This window comes from Periplaneta americana, chromosome 16, assembly GCF_040183065.1.
Source record: "Periplaneta americana isolate PAMFEO1 chromosome 16, P.americana_PAMFEO1_priV1, whole genome shotgun sequence".
In the NCBI taxonomy this organism is placed as follows: domain Eukaryota; kingdom Metazoa; phylum Arthropoda; class Insecta; order Blattodea; family Blattidae; genus Periplaneta; species Periplaneta americana.
Window position 1 is genome coordinate 135719436 of NC_091132.1, and position 20721 is coordinate 135740156.

Genomic DNA, 20721 nt, shown 5'->3' on the forward strand with positions numbered 1-20721 from the left:
TTAAAATATTTTTGACTTTATTCTAAAACATAAACTATATAATGGTAATATTTGGCACCAAGATACAGTACAATTTTAAGTCAGTATAATTGTAAGCTTTCTTTTAAAAATGTACAATCTTCAATACATATATTTTTTTACAAGACTTTGGAAATAGGAACTAGTTGATAACAAGAGATCTTACAAAATTACACTAAATCTGTCACATTTTTTTTTATCAACAGTAATCTTACTAGAGGTTTTGATTTATCCAGAGAAAATCAAAACTCGAGTGGGATTTAATTGACTATTACACAATTAGAAGAAATAAAGTACTGTACTCTAATACAATAAAATATTAACTGACTTACTAAAATTCTATTTCACTAATGTTAGCTTTACCAAAACGTTTGAATGGAGCCGCCATTTTCATTTGATTATCTAATGTGATAAACAAATGACGATCGCAAAGAATGTTTCATAGTACCATAAAGAATTCGCAGTTTGAAACGTTGGCAAACAAAGAAACAAATGGTAGGGAGGTGATAATGCTTGGCTGAGAATGGGTCAACGAGAAGAGCAGACATTATAGCCATCAATTGCCGGAATCAAAGAAGCCTCATTCTTGATCCCACTGTCCATTTTGAGAAGGATGATCAACAAGCCAATAACGTTAACGATGAAAAGAAGTCTATTTACAACCCATGTATTCCTCACTTCAGTGAGAGATACAAAATGAATATTAATACATGGGAAGTGAAAGGACTTCTTTTTGGCACTAGGGGAACTTCGTTTAAGTTAACCAAAACCATTCTCCTTTCTCTTAAATTTTCTAATGAGGACATTAACAAAATTTGTCTAATGGTATTGAGAGATTCATTATCCATTTTACACAATCACTTGTATAATACTATGTAATTCTTTTTTTACTTCATTTCATTACTCTTCAATGTATTTTCATCTCATGTTTCTCCGAAATCAAATTGTACTTTATTTTTAAATTTATCATTGTTCCGTATTCTCTCCGCAATCATACTGTATTTCTAATTTAACTTCTGCTTTGTATTCTGGATCCTAATGGTCAGCCGTAGATTTCGGCCAGATGTCCCAAATTGTGGAATTTGTGTGAGAAATAAAGTACTCTAATACAATATAATAGATACTAATTCACTTAATAAAATTCTATTTCACTAATGTTAGCTTCACCAAAACATTTGAACCGAGCTGCCATTTTCAGTCGACTATCTATGCGGGAAATAAATGATCGCAAAGCATGTTTTATAGTACCGTAAAGAATTCGCAATTTGAAATGTTGGCAAACAAAGAAACAAATGCAAGGGAAGTGGTAAAAATAAACAGACAAAACAGGTCAGCATGCTAGTTTCTTACGCTGAGGGCCCGGGTTCGATTTCTGGTCGAAGTTTTCAGGGTTTTTCCTCAACCGTAAGACAAATGCCAGGAAATTCGGGCCACAACATCCCTGAATATCACCGGCTTCATTCATCACCCAAATCATATTCATAACAAATCAGTAATACATCTACAGATGCCATCTAGTTCACAACAATAGAACCAGTCTCAACAATAGTACACAGGCCTTCAGATTTCACCTAAAATATTAATTCACGATAAGACCAGATATGTTAAAGCGAGTATAAACAACTGCAAAATAAAATAAACAAATGCTAGGGAAGTGATAAAAATGTAGCAATAAGCAGCCATGATTTGTTGAAACATGTTCCTTTCGTACCGTTTTATTGGTCAAAATTAGTATGACGTAGTAAAAGTGTAATAGTCAATGAAAAATTTACAACTTTTATTATGTTTATACTGATAACAGTAGAAGGTCATTTTTCTTATTTATTTGTGTTTTGACAATGACATTTATAATGAAAGCTCACAATTAAAAAGCTGCTTCTAACATTGTGTCTGAAGAAAGAGTATTAATAATACAACTCCAATTTAACTATAGTAAAAGACATTTTTCTCTCTTCTGTTGAGCATATGATTTACTGCTTTTTGCTTTAAAAGTATTCATTTGAGATAATCGGACATTTTCTGAGCTACAAATCAGGTTTTTAAACTTTCTAATAAGATTAACCTTTTAATCGACTATGTTTCATGTAAGAAAATACAGTAAGAGTAAGCTTCACAAGTAATGTAACTATTAATGACTAGTATTGAAATTGTTTCATATGCAATCAGACATATATATCTACTTATAAATGTCCAAATTAACATAAAGCAGAAATGAGCAAAACGTTGTCATATCCAGACATAAAAAGCAAGTAATATGTATCACACATGGAAAGCATGAAGCTCAAAATATATTCCACTTATAATATTATAATATATAATATGCCTCACAGGTACTATAATCAAGTTTTGGCATTACTTTTTTGAAATGGGTACCAAATTAGCTTTTGACTACTGGGTCTAAAGAAATTTACCTTGATATATTTTTAATTTAATGTGAACACTAAATTATAATAATTATAATTCCACAGTCACAGAATGATATATTTGAAAATTACATTACATTCAAAATATAAGATTTTGGAAAAATCTATACAATATATTTCCTTAAGTACTGAAATGTTTAAAAGCACCTATTAGTAAATATACCGAGAAAATATCGCTGATAGAACAACTTTTTGATAACAGACACTTTACAACCTACATTTAATGTTTATATGCCCAAATACCTAATTATAATTGAATAATACTTTTCTCCTCACGTTTATATATTTGTACGTCTTGAAACTAATATGTTTGGGTATGTGAAATCATGTGATTGTTGTATAAATTTCTACATTAAAACAACTTGTTTCTCTGTAAATATAACACAAGATGTCCAATAAAATAAATATTAATTTATAAGTATACCATAATAGTACATTATGCAATGAGCCTATAATGATAGTAATTAAGACGCAAGTATGTTTGTTTATGAAACGAGCGCAAGCGAGTTTAATAATTTTCATACGAGGGTCTTAATTACCATTATAGGCAAGTTTCATACGACTTTTTATGCTCGACCATATTTCTCACTTGAAATTATTCAGAAGTATTCATTTTATTCGTATCTGACTGAAGAGCGGAAGTGACCTTGTGCATAGCTCGTAAATTGTGAGATGTGCATAGACGCGAAAGTATTGATTTTTTTTGAGGAACAGATGTCCACATTGACCTTGATATAATCTACAGAGTAAACTAAATATTAATCTTGATATAACATTGAAAAACGAGATGACAAATTGAATTTATTTGAATATTATTTACAATTAACGCTAATTATTATAGTAACAGAACATAACCTTCTGCGACAGTATTGGATTTCCAGCCTCTGTGACGTTTCCCTCGTTGTCTTTCGATTGCATATCCAAGAATAATCGAAAACCTGAACTTTAATGAATAGGTGTACTTTAATGACATGCATTAAAGGACTGCTACCAGGTGTATAATTACTACATTTCGGCATGGTCGAGCATAAAAAATTTTATATGCATGTTAATAAGAGTTACTTGTTTTTATTATACAAATCATAGTAATCAGAGCTATTTATAGATATGGAAACAATGACTTGTTATTACAATACTAAATAATCATATTCCATTAGAAATATAGTGATAACATTTTCAACTATAAACTTCACACAATTTTCTACTTTGCTTCACTGTAAATATTAAATTTTCTGTGCATCTTTATTCAAATGTACAATTACATATACTGGATTAACAGTTGAGCGTTTATGATCTTGTGTAACAAGCAACAGGTACATTGACATAATATAGTGTCACTAAAATTATAGTGCAGTCTTTAAGTTCTATTTCGCACAATTCTAAATGTCTTTATCTAGTCTGTGAAACGACATAGACTTCCTTCCCTTTACTGAATGTATGTAAGTAAGTGTGGTTGTGCATGTGTAAACAAATGACAACTACTGGAGTGAAATATTAATTATGCGTTTTTGTCTCTGTTTTAATATCTGGAAAGACAAACTCGAGTGTTACAATTTCGTTTAGTTTCCAGAAAGAGAAAAAAGCTTTATGATATCCGTGTATGGATGTGTATCTTTAGGTCCAATCTAATAAATTCTATATGTGTGAACCTATTCTGACTAAATTTGATAAACATATGAAGAATTCAGAGCCATAGTGGGCCAAGTCCCATTTATTAAAAACGGAGAAAACAAAGGTTAAAGTTAAGTTAATACCATAGTTTAATGAAGACTGACATATCATTTAGTTTTAATGTGCACACTTTATATTACATGCTATATGTTTAATTAAATTATGGTGTTCACTTAATTTTAACCCTTGTTTTTTCTGTTTTTAATATATGGCGCTAGGCCTACTATGACTCTAAACCCTTCATATATTACTCAGGGACGCAAGATAAATTCTTTAAATATAAACCCTAGTTCTAAGAGAAATTATAAAAATAATTTATTAAATGGCGATCTTACTCGTGTTAATTGTGTAAGCATGTGCGGCTTACAGCTGTTTCGGTGCTTCTTCACACCATCCTCAGAGCCTACTAGATCTCGGCGTCATCTCGAACTTCGCTGCCTGTTATGTGGGTGCGTTCGATTGTTGAAAAGTGTTGAAATGTGGTGTCAAATAGTGTGTGTGTTCTGAAATTGATCTGTGTGTTGAGTATTTGATTAGGGTGTGTTTTAGTGTGTCTGTATATTTCATATTATTCTAGTGTGTTGAGTTTTTGGTTGTATGTGTAGGATTTCCATGTCTGTATTTATGTTATTGTATGTGTGGTTAGCATTAAACCAAAAACTCAACACACTAGAACAATATGAAATATACAGACACACTAAAACACACCCTGATCAAATTCTCAACACACAGATCAATTTCAGAACACACACTGTTTGACACCACATTTCAACACTTTTCAACAATTGAAGGCACCCACATAACAGGCAGAGAAGTTCGAGATGACGCCGAGATCTAGTAGGCTCTGAGAATGGTGTGAAGAAGCACCGAAACAGCTGTAAGCCGCACATGCTTACACAATTAACACGAGTAAGATCGTCATTTAATCAATTATTTATATTCAAGTGTTAAAAGTAGTGTACGAAAGATTCAACATAAATTATAAAAGTCGACTGAAAGCTCTTAATCTTATAACAGAGAAATAATATGTAATATGTTAATAATTTAATTTCCATTGAACAAAAATTTGTGAGATTTTTGATGGACATAATACCATAAAAGGCCAACTTATTATGTGAAAATCATTTCCGTCTGAATTAAAGTATTGTTTAGTGGGATGAGTAAGTATCCATTACAGGTATGAATTATTGATCTTCTAATTATAAAGATTCTACGAAATTTACATATGGATAAACAAGTAACTTAAAGTTCATTAATGTCTAGTGTTTCGTTTAATTATGAATAATTCCCTAGTCTGTTGATAACAATAGGTTATAAATCAGTGGTGAATCCAATCTTATTGCAAATAGATGACGCATGCTGAATGTTAAAAGAGGACTAACATTTATCTACTTTATGCAAGTAAATGACTCTCAAATTGCGTCAGTGCTTTAAAAGTGTTGTTAAATAGAGAATTATCGTATGTTTGTGGTGGACAAGGATGGTTTTTGGGTGGTAGGTTTTTGTGGGATACTCCCATTTCTCCCACCAACTTTCCACCATTGCTCCATTAATCATCATCATACGGTGTTACATAGTTAGCCTCCTATGGTGCACCAAAGGCAACACTTTTGTGGCAGATGAAAGAACTACAAGCTTCGGCATGTCACCCAGTACATGAAGATGCTTGGGTGAATGATGGAAGTGCCTGCCATTAGTTAAAAAAAAAAAAAAAAAAAAAAAACTTACAAACACTTAAACCTGACTAAAATCACAGAAGATTCACAAGATATTGTTAGTAGATTAAAAAAAACTGCACCACGATTTTATAGACACTATAATTTCTAAATAGGAATAACAACTATCACATTCTGTGATTACCACGTACATACCATACATGTACATGAAACACGAAAAAAAAAATCATGCTTAATGAAGTTTCAAATACACATATTGGATAGCATTATTATGTCAACTATTTTATTAGTACTTATAAAGAACTTGACATAACAAATTGAAATAAGTTATTGAATATTACATACTGAATAACGTTTCTCATTAAAGGATATCACGCCTCATTCACAATTTCTTGATTTTCCTTCATCCAGATTAGAGGTTCCCAAACGACAGCTCTTACAGTCTCAGAATGGGTAATGAAAGAGATACTTAAAAGGAATTTCGATTTGAATTTAAATATATCAGTTTTAACGCATATTATTTATTTTAAATATCAACAGACATTTTCATAAATTTTATCATCATCATCATCATCATCATCATCCTTGCATGTATTGGGCCTAGTGGCCCGTTATGGTCTCTTGCCAACGCTTGAACAGTCTGCCCAAGGATCTCTTGCCCACACGATGGTAATTTAAAATTTGGCGTGGAATTCTAGAACGAGGCATTCTGATGACATGTGATCTCCAGTTTTGTCTGTATTTCTGTAGGTATTCCATAATCGGTTCAATCTGCAGTTCTTTCATAATGTCAAAATTTTTAATGTGATCCATTCTCGTGTATAAATTTTATCGAACTATGTATTTTATACTTCATATTTAAAAAATCCGTTTAAAAGATTGTTGTTTAGTTAACTGTCCGAAGACACGTTTGAACCTCATAAGTGACGCCAATAAGGCATTGCTCTTGAGGCAACTAAACCAGGAGATAATGGGATAGGATAGCTAGTTCCTTTCCCCCCTCCATTGCATACATCGCTGACTAGTAAAATATTACACTAATCAGACTTCAGATGTATACAACAATTGAGGGGCGTTTTCACAAAACTCGTTATCTACATTTTTTTTCGATTTTGAGGTTTTAGCGTATCCTTATGTTTTTGGGTCAGGAGAATCCAATGGTGCTAACAGAATTAAGCTAAAGTTGGTAAGTATATTAGTAAATTGATCTTGAAATAAAAGAGATTTTTCAAAGCTCGGTATCTACAGTTGTGTATTTTAGAAAAGAGTTGTCTTGAAAAAAAGAAGATTTTGTAGATAACGAGTTTTGTGAAAACGCTCCTCAATTGTTCTTCCTCTGACACATATCGTCAAGTGAGATGTACTGCCCAATAATAGATGTACATAATATCCACCAGAACCTCAGAGAATGTTTAAAGGATATATGAGCAAAACTGAACAGTTTTAATTATGCAATGAATGCTATTAATAACATTTTTAAAACCCTCTCTTGTTAAAAAAATATAGGTACCGGTACTAAAAAGCCCACAAAACAATGGTGAGACCAATTTATTCTCATAATTAGTAGTGAAGTTTGGACCATACTGTATGTAAATGTGATGAACACTGATTTATCTATATCTATACTAATAATAAATCTGTAGCCGAAATATTTCTGGTAATTTTCGATTTTCGAAAAATAATTGGTCCTAACATATATAATTAACCACCCTGAAACCGAAAATCGCTTTTTTGAAATTTTTGTTTGTATGTCTGTCTGGATGTTTGTTACCTTTTCACGCGATAATGGCTGAACCGATTTATATGAAAATTGGAATATAAATTAAGTTCGCTGTAACTTAGATTTTAGGCTATATGACATTCAAAATACGTTAATTGAAAGGGGCGTTATAAGGGGGCCTGAATTAAATAAATCGAAATATCTCGCTTATTATTGATTTTTGTGAAATATGTTACATAACAAAGGTTTCTTTAAAAATGATTTCCGATAAATTTTATTCCTTGCAAAATTTTGATAGGACTGATATTTAATGAGATAAATGAGTTTTAAAATTAAAATACAATGCCATCTAAGGCGGTGTAATGAAATGAAAACAAATGATTACGTCTATAAGGGGCCTTGACAACAACAATAGAAAGCTATGAAACAGCCTACAGAGAATGTTTCTGTGTTTGTATGAAGTAATATCGAAAGCTAAATTAACCGATTTGTATAATTATTATTTCACCTTTGGAAAGTGTAGTTTCTCTACATGGACATAATGCTATAATGTTATTACAGTAAATTCTGAGTGCTCTCTGGACCAAAATGACCGCATTTTAATTATTTAAATACAATTTAAATTAAATAACATATTAAACGATTTATCCTTCTATCAAACACGAATGTTCCCTGGATCAAACGTCCTATTTTAATTATGTAATTACTTTATATTTATTTCTAACAGGTGCAGCGAAGCACACGGGTACGGCTAGTTGTCAATAAAATGAAGTTTTTAAGAATAACTGCAAGTTACAATAAATTAGTCAAGAAGAAAATTACTGATATCTTTATAATTAAAAACTGATCGAATTTTAGAAAACATTCAAAATTTCAGAAAAATGAATATCTCCTGTCCTTAGATAATTTCTGGAAGAATAGCTTGCCAAATGCTAAATTACCATCCATTAGGAAAACGACCTTTGGACTCTTCACTAAACCGGTGGAATGAGACCACAATGGGCCATTACGTCTATTATACGAAAAAAAGAAGAGTCGCACTTCACAATTTCCTTGTTTTCCCTTCTGTGAATTAACTTTACGTCTGTGTTTCAATGCATATCTTTATAAATGTCCTTTATCTAGCAAATAAAATATGTGTGGTTAAATTTTAAATACTGTGGAAGAATCATGTTTCTTTTATTCCTGTGGAGGTTTTGATAAGCTCAAACTTTTAGTTAGTAAAGTAAAACAAGAACATACGTCATTATCATTATTATCATCATCATTATTAAACTTATTGTTCATCATTTTCGATAGTATCTGATTAAATGTTTTTTTTCTATAGACATTTCATATTAATAATGATACCATAAAGTGGGGTGACTTTGAACGCCGAGGTGACTTTGAACAGTAATTTAGCGGCCTTCTAAACTAAATGCTGTACCCTATTGCGAAAAAACTGAACTAATTTATTGACAACTTAAACAGTTTTTTTCGCAATTGGGTACAGCATTTAATTTAGAAAGGAGATAAATTACTGTTCAAAGTCACCTCAGCGTTCAAAGTCACCCCACTTTACGGTACCAGTAATGTTAATAATAATAATAATAATAATAATAATAATAATAATAATAATAATAATAATAACAACAACAACAACAACAATATCAATATAAATGAGACGTAAGACCGAAAAGTTTGGAAACCACTGATCTAACTCTTTCTTCCTTAGCATTAATTTGAATCAATCATGTCTAATGCTATAATTAAACAATGTCAACTGACACACCATTATTAAAGTGTGAAATTGCTTTCAGTACTTGACATTTCCTGCTTACCATTATATCTTTCTCAACATGCATTACTGTTTCTTTGAATGTACAAACACTTTCCTGTATAAAACACTGTTATACAACATTATCAATTATAATAAAATTACATACTACAAATTATATATAAAATTCAGTGTCATGAAGTTCAGGTCTTTGAACACAACTCAAAGAGACCAATTTAAATTACAGCAGAACCTCATTAATCTGGACTAACTGGGAGGATAAGTTGTCCAAAATGACTAAAGTACGGATTAACTGAAAAGAAAGAACAGCAGAAAGTGAATCAAAACTCAGTTTACAGCAACAAAACACATAACATATTAATACATTTAAAGGGCATAAGCTAAATACTGTATAAATAAAATGTAAAGTACCGTAGCCTAATATATATAATTAGCACATTTACGACAATGATGATGTGCTCAATGGATCTGACTCAGCATCATTTGAAATGCTTGCTGCAGAAATTGGTTTAAAATCCTTAATGCCTATCTATGTTCTATTCGGATACTTTGGAGTTTATTTATTACTGGAGTCTGGATTAACGAGGTTTTACTGTTTTATATCGAACATTTTAACAAATTGTTACGATAAGCATATATTATACAGAGTGGAAGTGAAATAATCCTAGAAATTTTCTGAGTGAATAGCTGTAACAAAAAAGTGTAATACCATATTGATGAAAAGTTCATACTTTTCTCAGAAAAAAAGCTTTTTTCCCAAATGTTTAACACCCTCTTATTAAATAACTATTGAGAGTAGGAGTGTGATTTTTTTCCATACCGGTATTGATAGAAAATATAATAAGGAATCATTTATTTCTCTAGTGTATTTCAATAGCATGGATGGTTTTCATGTAAATTGAATTAAAAACCACTAATTTCAAGTCAGTGAACAATCCGACCAGATTGCAATATTGTAGCCAGAGAAGGAGATGGAAGGTGGTTCACCTGGGAAGACAGACCTAAGTTCGTTGACCTCTTACATCTGTAGTGCGAGAAGAAAGAGCATTGTGTTAACAGCGATGTTGCCAGAGTGCTGAAACTTCCAACTCAATTTTCTAATTAACTTGCATGTAATCACAAAACGTAATATAGGTCTTCTATTCATTTAAGTGTACCGCAACACACCTTTCAATCTGCAGGATTATTTCACTTCCACCCTGTATAAATCAATTGTATTTTAGGAATGACACAATTTATTCACTGCACTCTGAAACTGTAATAAACACTATTTCTTTGAATAATTTTCCACTTTTGTTATATTCACTGGATCAACGTCTTTCCTCTGTTATTGTAGTCACAATTTCAGACATGCAGGAAATTCGAAGGCTTGGCAATTTGTATCAAAATAAAATTTAAAAAATCACTGTATGTGAAACAGTAAGGGAAACAAAATTAAATTCTGTACCAGAGCAAAACAAAATTATAAATATTCTTTGTGAATTACATTTGATATAAAGGAAGACCTGTTTATGTTGAGCAGATACCTATGTTTTATACAAACAAATTTGAACAAATGTAATACTGGTTTTATTTATTTACTGTGGAGACTGATTATGCAAATGACATTTTATTACAACAAACTACTGTAAAAACGAAACATCGTACTTGTTATAAATTAACAAATTTGGATGTTTAATTCTAAGTGCTGTGTATAAAAAATTGGTGCAGAACATTTCCTTTCAAGATTTTGAAAGTAAGAAGAGTCTCTCAAATTTAACTATAAATATAAACCATGATCTCAATAACTATTTGTTTATGTTGCTAAATGATGACTCATACTAGCAATGGCAAATCATGTGGAATTTAGTCCTGAAGGTGCTTAATTAAGGAAAATTGAAAGTATCAAATAAAAATACAGAATTTTAGAATAGAGAATATGGATAGTTCTCATCTTAAACACTGCCTGCACTCCGCTCTACAAACATCTATGACTGATATTAGGAAGTACGAGTAAAACTTTCTTCATAATACAATTTGATATTCATTATTTACTGCTTTTATTTCAGATCTTTGTTTGTTTATACACTGTATGTATTGTATGTTTTAAGAGAATGGCCTGTAGTAAAGTCCTAAGCTGTATTAGAAAAAAAAAATTCTGCATAGAATATATGTATATATTTCAACTCAAGAAATTAAATAAAAATGCTCTGCAAGTGATGATAATCCCCTAGTAACATTTTTCACATAAGAGAAATATTTTCATCTTAGTAGAAATGTGAATGGACAACATTATAGACAATTTTTAGAGAAATGAGAAGCTGTATGAAAAAATTTTACATTATTCTAATGTAGTGTAATGCCCCATACGTGCAAAAAGAAAGGATTTATATTTTAAGGCAACAGAATAAATGCAGCACAGTATAAAAGTGAAATATTGAAACAGTTCTTAAATTTCCTGACTGAAGAAAAAAAAATTATGATTATATCCAGAAAGCAAACTCACGGAAATTTCATTGACTGAATTGAGGAGGCATTTTCTATCATAGTATAATTAGTATATATTTGTGGCCACTGAGATCATCTGATTGAATCTGCGTGGAAAACTGTGACAGATAAAGCTGTCATTTAATTTTTTTAAGCAGTTTGCCTACAATACAGGAGTTAAATGTTAATACATGAACTACAACATGCAGAATTACACTGGCTCAAAGAGTACTTCAATATTCAGTCAGATGTCAGCTGTGTCTGGTCTACGAAGGACATTTTCAGAATCTCGAGTAAAAGTAGGCTTGTATGCTTTGCATGAATTTGTATTATTGCTTGAATACTGTCACTCAGCAATTATATCTTAAAAAATCTGCAAGCTGTCCGCCATATACACAAACAGCAACTACATAGCACAGGTCAGTTATAAACGAGGGCTGTATATTTGAAATCAAACTTCAATTTTGGCCATTGTCGTGGATTTGTACAGTATGTTACTGTGTAAATGATAGGTTAATCGTTGTCCAAAGTTAGTATAATTCGTACACCATCTAAATATAAGTCAGTTCACTTCCATCAATATTGATAGATAAGAATTTAATTCTTCTTTTATTTTAGTGGATAAGAATCAGACAGAACATCAGTTTTCCATACTCGAGCTCTGGATTCAATCCTGTAAAGTTCACGAGAAACTTGTAGATAACAAAGACTGTTAGGATACATTTCCTTGGAATACTTCTATTTCCAATGTAATCATCCATCTTTTCTCCTAAGTCATAATTATTCCAATCAGTAGATTCTGGATTTGTATCAAAATGTATTGCATGTATCATTCTTAAACATACGCAAAAATGATATTCTTTGAAATATGTCTTGGTTGATAGTTTTACATGTGTACAGCAGTAAATGCATATTTTGATGGAAAAGTATATTTTTCATGCATACTTTCAGTTTCTATAACAAAATATATATGTTTATTGATATGCGTGCCTCTTTAAGTTAAGGAAGTTCACTATGAACTACTGAAAAACAAATTATCATCATAAAGTTATGATGCTTAAGTAAATTTGGCCATTCTACTTTTTCTGTTTCTGCTGTGTGTGGTTATGACGGAGAAAGCCGTTTCAATGACGAAAATCTTAAAATTACCGTAATGGCGGGGAGTAAGATACATTTGTTGGAGTTATGTCTACTATGCTGTAATTACATATAGTAAAATCCCTCGTATCCAGCATCCAAATAACCGGTACTTTTGGTTAGGCCAAAAAAAAAAAATTGTCATTCATGCAAAAGAGAAGAGTCAGATGAAGATGTGAGTGGTTTTCGTGAATCGCACATGCCACATATTGTGTTTACTCTTTACATTGTTCACGCATGAAAACCATAGACAGAAAACCCCATTATGTCCCTGGAGTAGATCAGGTAGCATCGGTAAGCTGTCACTTGGGCCTTGCAAACAATGTGCAGAGATAATATCTTTAAATTTACCACTTGAACTCATGTCGAAGGAGTGTTGAATGAGTTTAAATAGGAAAATGTGAAATTCTCTGTTGTGCTGTAGCGCGTAAAAGTTTAATTTGAGTAATAAATAATATAATTATATAAACAAGCAGACATTAGAGATATGTTAAAGAGGTTCAAATCATCGAGCACTACTTCGTTTTCATAGTTGCGACATTGGCTACACTGCTCTTCACATCACATGGCCGCCATTTAAAATTGTCATAAGGTTACGAAAACTTTGAGTATTTTTAATGGTATTATTTATTACTGCAATTATGAATTGATGAATGTACATTATCGTATTCAGTACTAAAAATAAACATTGTACTATTTCAAAACTTCATTTTTAAATATCTCTACGAAAATCATTAAATTTCAACATGGAAAAAAGTTTGTGCAGTATGGCTTTACATAACCTATAAACATATTTTCCAAAATGTTTGTGCAGTATGGCTTTACATAACCTATAAACATATTTTCCAATTATCCGGCACTGGCTTAGTCCCACAGTTGTCGGATACGAGAAATTCTACTGTAGTTTATTAAATTTTTTGTATAATTTCACATCCACTTCAGTATTCGTTTTCACATACACATCTTGCTTCTGTCATGAGAGACATGCAAGAAGAAAAATTGCACAATAGACTGATTTAATGCATTTGCAAACAATCATGTTGGTTGCTGTTTAATTCCTATGGATAGAGAGCACAATGGGCTAATTAATAAGACTGTGTACCAGTACTTTGACATTTTAAATTAAATTCACTTCAAGTATAAGAATAATACAAAAGAGATGGTAAAAAGAAAAGAAAATGAGGAAAGAAAAAAACAAGAGGAGGAGGAGGAGCAGAAGAAGAATATTCTTTAAATAATATTCTTATGTTGTTCTTGTTTTCTAATGCCAGGCGTTTGACAATAAAGTCATTTGACCTCTTGCACTCCAATATTTTTCAAAGATATTATCATGACCAGCCACTGAAGCACAGATTTTGAGGTGTTCCGAATCCATTTCTTGGTTTGAGTTGCACATAACATTCTTATAAATGTCATTTTAGAATGTGGCATATTTTGTGCGTTTTTACAAACATTTACATAATTGAAGCTCTTTGCTGTGGCTTGTCTTTTATGTTAAATTATAAACTTGAAGAAGAAGAAGAAGAAGAAGAAGAAGAAGAAGAAGAAGAAGAACTGGGAATGTAACCTGTACTGCAGTATATTTGTCAATATAAGACAACTGGCTTCACCATGTCAAGTGTATTTCTAGAACAAGGATTCCTCGAGCAATCTTGAAGTAAAGACCAACAGGGAAAAAATCATTGGGTCGCCCTGTGAAAAGATGGTGGGAAAACCTTTGTATACCAGAACAATCCTTCTAGGATTATCACCTGTTAGGAAGATAATGATGATTAACTTGAAGTACAGGTGGCTGCAGAAAAAAGGAGGTTTCAAGGAACTATGCAGTTTTCTTGAATCTTACAGTAGTGCGGAAAATGAAGCCTTATCCTGTTTTTAAAACTTCACCATTTATTAATCATCAAGCAGTGGAATGGTAAACTAAGCATTTGTTGTTAAAGATTAAAAAAAGAAAAGATCAATATACAAGGTTGCTGGATGCATTTATTATAGGCGACATGATACTGTGCCATTCTATTAAAACATGGGTTCAGCACTTTGAAATAAAAAGACTGGTTTATTGCTAAAAAATATATTGGGAATAACACACTCTGCACACTCGAAAAAATAGGTAGGCCTACTGCCTGAGGCAATCAGCACGTCATGTGGTATCTCACTAACATTTACAACATAGATTTAGGGCATATATTGCACCAAGATCTGACTTTTTCACTTCTCCCTATATAATACAAAAATACAAATTGTGCATAAACAGAAGTCACAAGACATTAACAAAATTGGTGGCTCTCGAATGATTGGTGGTGAATGAGGATGAAGGGTTCACTGGATGTTTGAAAAGACCCATTTTCAATTAACGACTTTGTCAACAGAGAAACTTTCATTATTGGCCTCCAGAAATTGCCTGGAAACTCTAAGAACAGCCTTTACAAAGCAATAAGTTTCTGTCTGGTATACCAGGTCCCACTTTTTTTTTTTTTTTTTTTTGAGGGAAACATGGAGATGTGACATCAGCAAGACATGTGTAGTTGGTTAGGATTTACTTAACCTGTAAAGTGGTAAAATTTCCTAAGATTACTTGGTTCCAGCAAGTCTGCACTTCTAGGAAATCCCTGAAACACTTGTTACCAAACCAGGAAGGCACTAACTGGCTGATAACATCCACTGGCTATGGAGTAACAGTTATCTTGCCTGACCATGAAACGAGTGGGCTCAGGTTCAAATCCTAGTTGTGGTTTTTACCGAAGTTTTCCCTCAACCACTTGAAACAAAATTGCTGGGTAACTTTCGGCATTGGACTTCGAACTCATTTCGTCTTCATTAGCTTCAATTCATGTATTTTCTTAATAGCTTCAGGTCGACCAGGGGATCATGGCAGACATGGTTCTGGGATTCACCTACAGGTGTCATCTGTCTGGGGGAGCTTCACAAATTCCAGGGAACTGTAGGGCTTCTAGAATCGACGCAGTGGAATGTAAGCATGTGAATTGCGAACAATAGATGCCATCAATCTGAGGAGGTGGCATATTAACAGGAAGACAGAAGGAGGGGCATTTGCAGATTTCGTCAGAACTCAATGCCACAGCCGAATCAATAATATGACAAAAGCAGTGAATCACATGCTTGAATGGTCCTAAGGACTTTAAAATCATCTCAATATAAGGAGATTGCACAATAAGCCTAAAGCTGTGGTGCTTGTCTATGTGCTCTCTTCCAGAAAAAAATAAATAACTGATAACATCTCCTGATTTATAGATGTGTAATATTTTCAGGTGGAATTACCTACAGAGCAAAATTAATACTTATGGCTTGAAAAACATTGAGTAATTCAACGCAATGTGTGAGAGATGTGAGGATGCCTATTAAAGGATAGAGGTAATCTGAAAGACGTCATCTCACCCAATTAGTTTACACCACTACACGTAATTTAGAAAGGAAACATACTTGGTATATTAATCACCTTTTTCTGTTACATCCTACTGTGCTTTTAAATCATTCTAAAAGTTGTCAAATTATCTTGAATTTTATATTATTTTCCTTTCTCGATACCACATTCATCAATTTTATCTCTCAAGCATGGTCAATAACAGTTCTGAACTTCAAGGAAATATGTAGGGATCTGAATGTCATTAAATTCAGGCACTCTTAATAAGTACGGTACATTAATTAATTACAATTCAGTTACAGGAATCTTAATTAATTCCTATTTCAGTTCGTGGTTCATTATTTTCATAAAGTTTTACTTTACTTGCATATACTGGTATGGTAATTACTACACACTGAACTGACACTATAATAATTGCTGTTTCAGTAAAATATGAACATACACTAATTGCATTGCCATTTTAATAAAATGGAAATAAATATTATTCCATCATAAAAATATTTAATAATAATAATAATAATAATAATAATAATAATAATAATAATAATAATAAAATGTAACAAACTGAGAAAAAATTGTTATAAGTTGTGATCATTTCGAAATTATTATGACTCTCGGACTATAATATCAAAGAAGAAACAGTAGAAACTAACATTATGTTTCAATTTTAATAAAAGTGAAACATATAGTCTATTAAAATTAGAAAAGAAAATACTTTGTAAGTTACAATAATGACTATTTTTAAGTTAAATAAATTATACTACGAACAAACTCTATAAATAAAACGTATGTCATTAAACTATGCTAGTAGGCTATGTCACTGGAATGCAATTCAAATTTCAATAATATGAAGTAATTTCAAATTCAACATGTGAATTATACTTAGGTTCTTAAAAAAAGTATCCAAATAATTACATAATTATGCTTCAATGTTAACACATTTAACTGTTAAGTTTTTCACACACAATTAACAGGACAATATTTGACACTTCTGAAGAGATTGTTTCCAAAATATATTGTCTTTTTTTCCCTCCATCTTGCAAAATGAGTGAAGTCGTTAGTTATATATAGGGTGTCCTGTTTCTTGAGAGTTTGCAACTAGCACTCATCTCAGCATATGTTTCCCGCATAATGTGCTGGTTAACACAAGGATTTACGACACGTGGTTTTCCTGTAAAGTAGAACTTAACTTGTGTTACATCAGTGTCTCGAAGTGTCAACCTTCTCCTTCCATAGGTCGCACCTTCTAAAAATGTTTGTTGACACATGGTGAAGTTGTTCATGTGGAATGGCATAAAAGAAATTTTTTTAATTATGGTTTATTTAGCAATGCTCGCAACTGCAGAGTTTATATCAGTGTCGCTGGTGTACTGGAATTTTGCCCTGCAGGAGTTGTTTTACATGCCAATAAACCTATTGACATGAGCCTGTCGCATTTAAGCAAGTACACTTAAATACCATCGACCTGGGCCAAGAGCACAGAAGGCCAGCGCTATACCAACTACGCCACTGAGGCTGACAGAATGGCATAAATCCTCTACTGAATATTGTCTTTCATTTTCTCCAAAGAAGAAGAATTGTTTGTATGAACTTTCTCTTTCAAAATATTCCATAAATAAAAATCAGGGGGATTTAAATTGGAGACCTGCAGTGAGGAATTTTCTTGCTACATTATAAGTTGTTGTTCTCCATGACAATGGGGGAATTTGGATACTTTCTACGAAACTTTCCTTTCACTCTTCTCCACGATCCATACTTTGGAAATGTGTTATTAATGAACACTTACTTACAGTCACACCACAGTCTAGTATATACAGTCACAAAGCTTGAGTTGTTGAGGGTACTAGGAACAATAGACTGTGCCGGTACTATTTCGCATTGTCTGTGATGAGGTGATAGTAGCGATCCTAGTGGTTAGCAACTATCTATGGATGCATATTCTCTACGTATTGAGCTTCGTGACTGTATATACTAGATTGTGGTCACACTGTCTGTAACCCGTACCTCAGTAATTGGCATGTCTCGACCCAAACAGTTAGTGTTACCAGAGCATGACTCATTCCCAGCTTGGCTGTGTTGTCACAGGACACCCCATATAAGCCAACATCCTTTCTTGTTCTTGCCTGCACTCAAAATTTTGTACCTAATCTTTTTCATAAACTATATTTATTATTATAATTAAAATGAATATATTTTGGGAAGCTTACAAAACGTAACATCACGATGGGTGCCAGTTCAACAGAGCATCAAAGGAAATGAAAAGTAGACATCCTGGCCAAAAGGAGGCAAATATTCCGTCCAGGTTAGTGGTAAGTACAATAGATGCATAAAGAAATTAACTAGAAAGGGACACTAAAGGTGGAAAACATTTGCAAGTTAAAAGACTGGTAACTTCTTAGGGATTCAGGAACTGAGTTCAAATTAAGATTTTTTTAAGCCTCTTGTCCCAGTGCCCAGCTGCCATTTAACATTTACTGTGCTGGAATAATAACTACAGATAGCTAGTTCAAGAAACATTTGCGATTACCAAAACTGGCAATGTGTTTATATAAAACTATCCATCTGCCAATTTATACCCAAAAACAGACTGCGAGGTTCTCTCAAGTAAAGGATGAGAACTATTTAAAATTCATTCTTTCAGAGAAGCATAAGATCCTAATATTAATATAAAAGTCCTGAACTAGTATAACAATGTTGGATATGCAAAAACACAGAAAATCACGAAGCTAACGCACAAAAGATTTCAAAATCTCTCACCACCAATAATAATGTATTCTAATACATTTTAGAAACAATTTCATCTTGAAGATAAGCACATCAGATCTATATCAAATTAGGGATTACAGTGATATGAATTATACAATGGCAATTAAATGTACCTCTAATCATCAATTCCTTGTTTGGATAAATGTGTCTTCACCTGCAGTAAACTTCAATTTCTGAGGATCTGGATACTGAGGATTTTCAATTACACCTTTACCAAATTTAAATTCCAGAAAATCTCTAATATTATTTGGTGCTGGCACTTCTCTTCCAACAAATTCAATGCTTGCCATTGGATGCAGGAAATGTTCTGGAAATTCTTTATCTTGCTTGTGTGTAGGAAACCAAGTGTCCTTTGTCATGGTGTTGTTGCGTTGATAGAATGGAAATATATCAACGTGTAAATGATTCATGCGGCTGAACTGAACACGAAAGAAATCACCTTCTGCTGCTTTCTCCCACACAAAACCATCATTATCAATAACTGGCTGTGTACGGGCACGTACAAGCCAAGGACACCGTCCGATATCTTCACGAAACATACCAATGTCTACATCATAATCCCACGGTAAGATATCAGCACCTCTCATGGCACCAAGAAGGCTGCCGCCTTCCAACCAGTAACGTACACCAGCCTCATCAAGGCGAGCAAATACGTGGCGAGCAGTACGACGTAAACCAGCCAAACAACATGGGGGAGTCCACTTTCCTTCCCACAGATACTGAGGCATATCATCTATGACTGTTCCAAAACAACGTGGTACGTCCCTATTACAGCCATACCATTCCACGGTTCCAGTTTCCCTTACCACTTTCTTGAGACCCATCTTCTGGAACATCTGTTTTTGTTGATTATGCTCTAACTGTTGCACTTTCCATTGTGCGTGATGACTCTTAAATAGTGGGTTGCCATCCGCAAACAAAATATTACGTATTAACTGCACTTTAATATCTTTTGCTGCTGATTGAATATATAGTGCATCAGGAAAAGGAAGTATTAATGCTTCAGGAAGTTTTTTTAATGTGAGAGTTTCTAAAAGGATAACATGCTTTCCTCTCACGGCATCACATATATTACCATCTACTATATCATATTGTATGATCCACTCCCTAACATTCAGATGTATATTCAAGCAATCAACTGTCTTTGTATTGGAGAAGGGTGCTGCAATGATATTGTGAGGTTGTCTCTTTAATTCATAAATCATATTATGTAATGATTTTTCTGATAGAATTCTAGTCGAATCAGGAATAAATAAAACATACTTTGTTTTGACATGGTGCAGTGGATTTATGTCTTCTTGGGAATGACCAAGTTGAAACTGAACGTTTATAATATCCACATTTTTTATGTTGTTTGAAATACCTAATGGGGGATAAGGCAGTCCATCACTTACTAATAATATGGATATATTTGGAAATACTGATAATATAGACCCTACAGTTTTCGGCACATCATTTTCAAAAGATTCAAACTTCCTTATTATTACAGTCACAGAATTCTCTACATTCTTCAAAACTTGTGAAGGGGGCGTACTAATCCACAGTTTGCTCAACTGTGTTCCTCGGGCATATTCATCGTTTCTAGAAAACAGGCTCCAAATACAATACAATACTAATAAGTTGAGCAAAACCACAATTAATGTGATTATCTTTGCAACTCGAATTCGCATATTAATTCAATGTTC

The 20721-nt window shown here is 32.7% G+C and overlaps 1 protein-coding gene across 1 annotated transcript; it reads right to left on the reverse strand.

The window, feature by feature from the left end:
• Nucleotides 1-20706, reverse strand: LOC138691250 (ribitol 5-phosphate transferase FKRP). Its single transcript, XM_069813074.1, has one exon. The coding sequence runs from the start codon at nt 20704-20706 to the stop codon at nt 19159-19161; it is 1548 nt and encodes a 515-aa protein (XP_069669175.1). The 3' UTR covers nt 1-19158.
• Nucleotides 20707-20721: the final 15 nt, after the last annotated feature.